The sequence below is a fragment of the Dipodomys ordii genome, unplaced genomic scaffold (genome assembly GCF_000151885.1).
Source record: "Dipodomys ordii isolate 6190 unplaced genomic scaffold, Dord_2.0 Scaffold74, whole genome shotgun sequence".
NCBI lineage: Eukaryota > Metazoa > Chordata > Mammalia > Rodentia > Heteromyidae > Dipodomys > Dipodomys ordii.
Genome location: NW_012267290.1, coordinates 1,162,956 through 1,170,318, shown reverse-complemented (window position 1 = coordinate 1,170,318; position 7,363 = coordinate 1,162,956). Strand labels below are relative to the sequence as shown.

The 7,363-nt window shown below is 43.6% G+C and overlaps 1 protein-coding gene across 2 annotated transcripts in view; it reads left to right on the top strand.

The window, feature by feature from the left end:
• Ints9 (integrator complex subunit 9) overlaps positions 1-7,363 on the top strand; it is a 69,773-nt gene that overhangs the window by 37,600 nt on the left and 24,810 nt on the right. For both annotated transcript variants that reach the window (XM_013024270.1, XM_013024268.1), the window contains exons 5-6: positions 529-668; positions 2,729-2,815. In XM_013024270.1, the coding sequence (XP_012879724.1) occupies positions 529-668; positions 2,729-2,815 (227 nt within the window). The remainder of the gene's footprint in view (positions 1-528; positions 669-2,728; positions 2,816-7,363) is intronic.

The following is a 7,363-nucleotide window of genomic DNA, read 5'->3' as shown; positions in this document are numbered from 1 at the left end:
AAAAAAAAAAAAAAGATAGAATGTGAGACTTCCATGTCTACACACACACACACACACACACACACAACCTGCACAGTGGTCAAAAATTACCTTGTAAAACAAAAACTAGTTTCCTCCACATTTGACTTTGGAAGAGCAGTTCTGTGTACTGTTAATAGCAGGGGCACACTGCTCCTGGAGCTCGTATCATACTCTCCGCTTCGAGCTACCCGGTCTCACTTGCCAGGCAGTAGCTGTTCTATGTCTTGTTGTCATCCCCTCACATGTTTAGCACAGAAGAACTGATCTAGTACCATCAGAGTGCTGCTGGTGGGTGGGCTACATTCTCATTGTTAGCCTGTCCATCTTACTAGTTAATACAGTATTGGGAAACATCCTACAATGAGAGGGGAAGTGTTGCAGCAAAGAGCTCATTATTCTGAAGTATAAAAACTACTTCTCTGCGTCCTGACAGCCCCATTTTTTAGCCACATCCTGTTGATCTATGCTCCCTGCACAGATACATATCATCCCTTTCTTTCTTTTCAGACGGAGCTAATAGACCTGTCTACAGTAGATGTGATTCTCATCTCTAACTATCACTGCATGATGGCGCTGCCCTACATCACTGAGCACACAGGATTCACGGGCACCGTCTATGCCACCGAACCCACGGTCCAGATCGGCAGGTGAGAGCATGAGTCCTGCCCATTGGGATCCTCAGCAGTGATTGCCAACTGCTTCCTTCTGAACAGCTCACCCAAAGCACAGGCAGGAGCAGGCTGCTCTTTAGATAAAGCCACTCCTGGACTTGCCTGGAGACTGGTGTGTAGGTAGTCTTTTATATACACATACACATATATAAACTGGAAGGAGTTTGCTGAGACAGCTCCTCTGCAGATAACACTAATTAGTAGAGAAAGAGGCCACAAAGATGCAAGGCAGTGAGCTCTGAGTAAAAAAACTTAGCATATTAATGAAGAAGATGCAGTTTTATTAATTTGCTTTCACATATTCCCCACTTGATGGTTTATGTCATAATGTAAACAGAGGCAGCTTGTAGAAAACAGGGCAGAGATAAGCAATGAGCGTTACCTTGTCCCTGCCTTCGACAGCATGAAATGCAGCACCCGGAGTGTTCCATCTTCTCTTCTACCCACTCTGGGGAGGCTCTGTGGTTGCTCTCAGCCCTGACCCTGCATATGTAGTGTAAGTGACAGCTGTACGTGACTACAGAACTATTTATTGAGAAAAAAGTCATGTGGAAAAATTTAGGCCCCCCCCCACAATCTCATAGTTTGTTTTACAGTAAATTAACAAGTACTAGATGAGTTAAAATTGTCAAGATCCAAAATATAAGATCTAGGGGTGATGCAAACTCTTAAGTTGTTCTAGTGTCTTACACAGGTTCAGTGAGACGGGATGACTGAAATCAAATCTTTTCTGTGTTTAACACCCGAGGGCACGCAGTGTGTACAGGGGTGTGAGGAGAGGTCATTATAGACGCTCAGTGATAAATCAGAGGAAAAGCGAAAAATGTTTGCTGTCTGAAAAACCTAAAGCATAAGTATGGATTCCCCAGACTACCCCCAGATTGTTCTTATAGAAGCTGTAGTGAGACGGTGATGAGCCTGGGTCCCAGAGCTTAGAATGATGTCATGAGTACTTCTCCTTCAAGAGAGAAGGCTAGTCAGGCTCCAGTGGCTGGTGCCTGTAATCTGAGGATCATGGTTCAGACCTAGCCTGGGCAGGAAAATCTATAACTTTTTAAATTTTTTTTGTCAGCCATGGGGGCTTGAACTCTGGGCCTGGGTTCTATCTCTCAGCTCTTCAGCTCATGGCTAGCAATCTACCACTTGAGCCACAGCACCACTTCGGCTCTCTCTGTTTATGTGGTGCTGAGGAGTTGAACCCAGGGCCCCTTCATACAAGGCAAGCACTCTACCACTGAGCCACCTTCCCAGCCCAACTTTTTTTTTTTAATTGCCAGTCCTAGGGTTTGAACTCTGGGCCTGGCCACTGTCCCTGGGCTCCTTTGAGCACAGTGCCACTTCAGGCTTTCTCTATGATTATTTGGAGAGAGGAGTCTCACTGACTTTCCTGCCCAGGCTGGCTTTGAACCACTTTGAACCACTTAGAGCTCAGTGTCCTGAGTAGTATTTACAGGCTTGAGCCACTGGGACCTGGCCTGTAACCACTCAAAAAGTCAGAAGTGGAATTGTGGCTCAAGTGATAGAATACTAACCTTGAGGGGGAAAACATACTCAGGGACAGCACCCAGTCCCTGAGATCAAGCCTCAGAGCCTGGCCAAGAGAAAAAGTAGGGGTGGGCTTATGGCAGTATTAGGACTGAGTAAAGAAAAGAGAGGTAAAGTTTGTTCACTGTTTAGGTGCTAATAAATTTATAGCTTGCCACAATAGATAATTAGAGAGATGGAGAGATTTAAGCCAATTATGGGTCATATGTATACCAGAGTAAGAACCACAATTCAAGTTGTTGAAAATGTATTGCTAACTTCTTGATCGTCCTCTTATCTTCAAATACTTTAGCAGTTCTTGTTTCCTGGCTCCCCAGAAGTATGTGGACCTGATGTAGTCAAGTGCAGCATTTCTTAGATTTCCTTTATCATCTTAAAATGTCCTTTTAATAAGGGAGGGGGATGGAGGAAGAAGGGCAAGTCCATTTCCCTGGCAACAGTGTTACAACATGGTGGTTTTCTTTTTTCCTTTTTTTCCACTTGAAACTCAGGCTTCTCATGGAAGAGCTGGTGAATTTCATTGAAAGAGTGCCAAAGGCTCAGTCTGCCTCCTTGTGGAAGAATAAAGGAATACAGCGGTAAGGAGCAGTCCTTACCGCAGCGGCATCAGTGGCTTTAGGTGGGCAAGCACACAGATGGAAAGAAGTAGAACGGAAGAAAGGAATGAGGTGATACAAGTTTTTGGATGTAAGGCAAGTTTTACCTTGCTGAGAATGTAGTTTTCCAGCAGAGGTTTGTAAGGTGGAAAATGACAAAAACATATTTGTTTTTGGGAAAGCAGGTAGAAGTGTAGAAAAGAGAGCAGGAGACCAGCATTCAAACTGTTTGAAAAACCCAAAGATAATCACAGAGGCCTGAATTAAGGCAACAGTACAAAGGAGAAGACTAGCCTCAAAGAAGCACTATTTAGATGTGCTGTTTACATAGTGCTTTAAAAACTCAATGAGCAGCTAGGTGCCAGTGGCTCATGCCTGTAATCCTAGCTACTCAGGGCTGAGATCTGAAGATCATGGTTCAGAGCCAGCCTGGGCAGGAAACTCTGTGAGACTCTTATCTACAATAAATTACTCAAAAAAAGCCAAAGGTGGCACTGTGGATCAAGCGGTAGAGTGCTTGCCTTCAGCAAAAGAAGCTCAGGGACAGCGCCCAAGCCCTGAGTTCAAGCCCCAGGACTGACCCCCAAAAAACAAAAACTCTAACCCTAACCCTAACCAAATAGTGGTCTTACTACTCTTACGGGAGAGAGGAGTGATGCAAAGAGGTCAGTAACTTGCCTGAGGTCAGCCTGGGACAATCTGGAGTAAACCCAGGCGCCTGTCCGGCTCCTCGTCCCTCCTGGGCATGTGTATGTGACTGCCTCTCATGGGTGGAGGAGGAAGTATATTTTTGCACCTTTTCTCCGGTCTTCCCTTGACTGGAGCTGGGTGTACAGCTGGCTTCTCCTTAGGAAATGTTTCCACACATGCGATTAGCTGAGTCCTTTGGGTCTGCTGTCTTGAGCTGGCTGCTCGCAGATGACACGTCCCTTCCTCTCTCCATAGGCACCCACATTTCCCCTCTCCCCTCGCCCTTCCCTCTGTGCCCACTGGACACACAGGACCCCACCCCCTCCATCACCTCCTTAACGATCTTAGGACTTGGTTTTCTTTCCTCCCAGAACATGTATACTTTGGCTTCCCTCACTTCCTCCTTTTAAATTTATGCCCTTTCTAGTGTTCTGCCACAAATAGTTCTGGCACATCAGGAATGGTATTCAGAGGTCAGTATTTCCTGACTTCCCAGACGCTGGGCTAAGCCTTGTTTACCTCTTCTGTAACCTTGGGCAGAGTCCTTGGCAGGTTGTGTTTGTTTTTGGTTTTTGCCTCCAGTCTTTCTAAAATATACCAAAACAGTTCCCCCCAAAAAAGTGTCATCACCTATTAGGGAGAAAGTGTATGGATCTTAAAGTAGAGGGCTAGAGCTGGGACCTGAAAAAATGTCCCTTTTAAAAGAAGGTCCTGGCTGAAATAAAACCTTGAATTCCTCATCTTGCCACCTAGTGGGCAAAAAATGAGAAAGTTCATTTGGAAGATAAGCAAGGAGAATGAAGGGCACTGTTGGAGAGGACCATCTTTCATTCTGACCTGATTCAAGGTTAGTTTTGGCTTTTGATCTTGAGACGAAGTTACTGATGGAGAAAGGGGGGAATCTTGTTCTTGAGAAGACTATGAAGAGGTGTTAGATAAACCAAGACCACCGGCGTTTTTCTCCTGGATAAGTGTATCAGATATACTAGAATTGGCATGAGAATTTGAAAAGCTCTTTATTCTTTACTGGCATCAAACAAAAGAGTTCTTTTAAAGTATTTGCCAGAATTTATATTGAACCAAAATACCAGAAGTGCTTCATTTGGGTAGCATTTGTGCTGAAAGATTCATATCATCTCTAGGTTTCTCAGTTGCAATCCCTCACTTGACATCTAGTGTCCCAAAGTATATTGCATTGAGAAACACTAGGGTTTTTGGTTGACTACTTCATTGAAAAATTTCCCAAGTAGGCTGGGAAGGTGGCTCAGGGGTAGAGTACTTGCCTTGCACGCATGAGGCCCTGGATTCAATTCCTCAGCACCACATACACAGAAAAGGCTGAAGTGGCGCTGTGGCTCAAGTGGTAGAGCGCTAGCTTTGAGCTGAAGAGCTGAGGGACAGCACTCAGGCCCAGAGTTCAGGCCCCATGACTGACAAAAAGACAAAAAAAAATTCCCAAGTAATATAACAAGCTGTGTCTTCTTTATATTTTTCTTCACTCTTTTTGTCTCCTGATTCTGTACTTTCCCCACCAGTTCCTCCAAAGTGGAGGAAACAGACTCACATGGCCAAAGCTGAAGATGTTGCCGGGGCTGGGGGACTGGACTGCTGACCAGACTCTAGAAGGAGGCTGAGGCCATGTCATGTCCCCATCCCAACACACTTGTCATTAAAGACAAGCTCAAATCTGGATGTGACTCTAAAAAATTGAAGAGGTTTTTGTTGTTATTGTTTGTTTTAAAACCAGATGCCAGTGGCTCCCAACTATAAATCTAGCTACTCAGAAAACTGAAACCTGAGGATTGTGGTTTGATGCCAGTCTGTGCAGGAAAGCCTATGAGACTTTTACCTCCAGTTTACTACCAAGAAAGCTGGAAGTGAAGTTGTGGCTCACGTGGTAGAGCGCTAGCCTTGAGCACAGAGAGGCTCAAGGACAGAGCCTAGGCCCCAAATTCAAACCCCAGGACCTGCACCAAAAACCACTAAAATACAGTCCTTATGTGCTGCAAGCAAATCCCCTGGGAGATGAATTTGAGATTCAAGCCTCCAGTTTTTACTTACACTGAAAGCTATCGCAGAGACTCTCAAGTGCCTACTTTGAGTTACTAATAATACCATCAAGAAAGAAACCAGTAAATTAAAATTTGTTGGGCTTATTGGTCACAATAATCTGATGCATTCCCTTAAATCACTTGAAGTTGGTTGGAATTAGCATTTGATTTATTATTAGTACAAATACCAAAAATAAAACTATTACTCTTGCTTTTTGACAGTTGTATGACTTCCTGCCTTACTTAACACTACTGTCTGGAGATTTATTTCAGAGAACTTGGCCATCCTTCTCCCTTGTTTTGACACTGCAGTTTAATCTTCTTAAAGTAGAGGTGGATTTTGGAAAGAAGGAAAACCCATGCAATATAATTTCTGGGTTTCTACTCTGCCATACTTTAAAGTTTAGAATTACTCATTTATTTACTGGTAACAAATTACAACTCAAGGCCTTAAGCTGGCCAAGCGGGCACCCTACCACTTGAGCCACATTTCCAACCCTTTCACTTTCATTGTTTTTTGAATAGTCTCAGTTTTTGCACAAACTCACCTGAACTACAGTACACCTCCTATGAAGTTAAAATGACAAGTGGGTGCAACCTCATCTAGTTTTTTGATTTTCGGGGCTTTTGTTTCTTTTGTTTTTAGATGGGATACTCCAAACTTTTTTCCCAGATTGGCCTCAAGCCAAAATCCTTGGGATTGCAGCCTCCTGTGTAGGAGGGATTACAGGTGTTGGCTACTATGCCTCCCCCCCAAAATTTACTTTTTTTTTTCCTTGCCAGTCCTGGGGCTTGAACATTGTCCCCGAGCTTCTTTTGCTCAAGGCTAGCACTCTACCACTTGAGCCACAGCACCACTTCCGCCTTTTCTGTTTATGTGATACAGAGGAATTGAACCCAGGGTTTCATAAATGCTAGGCAAGCACTCTACCACTAAGCCACATTCCCAGCCCCAAAGTTTACATTTAAATGGGAAATTTTAAAGCACAATATTCCAGAAACGAATCCAGTCTAAGACTAGAGATCCACATAGAATTAAGAGTAAGTCATTAAAATATATTGCCAGGTATGGTAGTTCAGCCCTCTTATTCCCAGCACCAGGGAGGCAGATGCAAGAGAATTTCAAGTTTGAAACTAGTCCGGACTACCCATGAGACCTTGTCTGGATGAATGAATGAATGCCAGAATAAATCATCACAAGATATTATCATAATCTTCTCTAAAGAATTAAATACTGGCTTGGGAGGGGGGGTGGCAGCTCACGCCTGTAACCCTAGCTACTCAGGAGGCTGAGATCTGAGGATCACAGTTCAAAGCCAGCCCAGGCAGGAAAGGCCGTGAGACTCTTATCTCTAATTAACCACCAGAAAACTGGAAGTAGCACTGCTGCTCAAATGGTAGAGCGCTGGCATTGCGTTAAAGAACACAGTTCAAGCCCCAAGACCTACCCCCCTCCAAAAAAAATTAAATTAAATATTGAATGGAATTCAATAAATTAAGGAATTATAGATTCTACCTCCATAAAACAACTCAAAAATAAGGCACATGCATATTAAGGTTGACATTCCCTCACTGCTTGGCTATTTGTAGAGGAATTTATCCAGGTCTAACTATATCCTAGGAAGAAAATTTTAAAGTAATGGCATAGAGTTCAAATAGACTGGTGCTTGAATTTCAAATTTCTGTTTCCTGTAGCTTTAGCCCTTTTTCTTTTCTAGGCCTTGTTTTCTCACTTTTAAATGACATTAGCAACTTTATAGGATTCTTGTGAGGACTGAATAAGTACTAT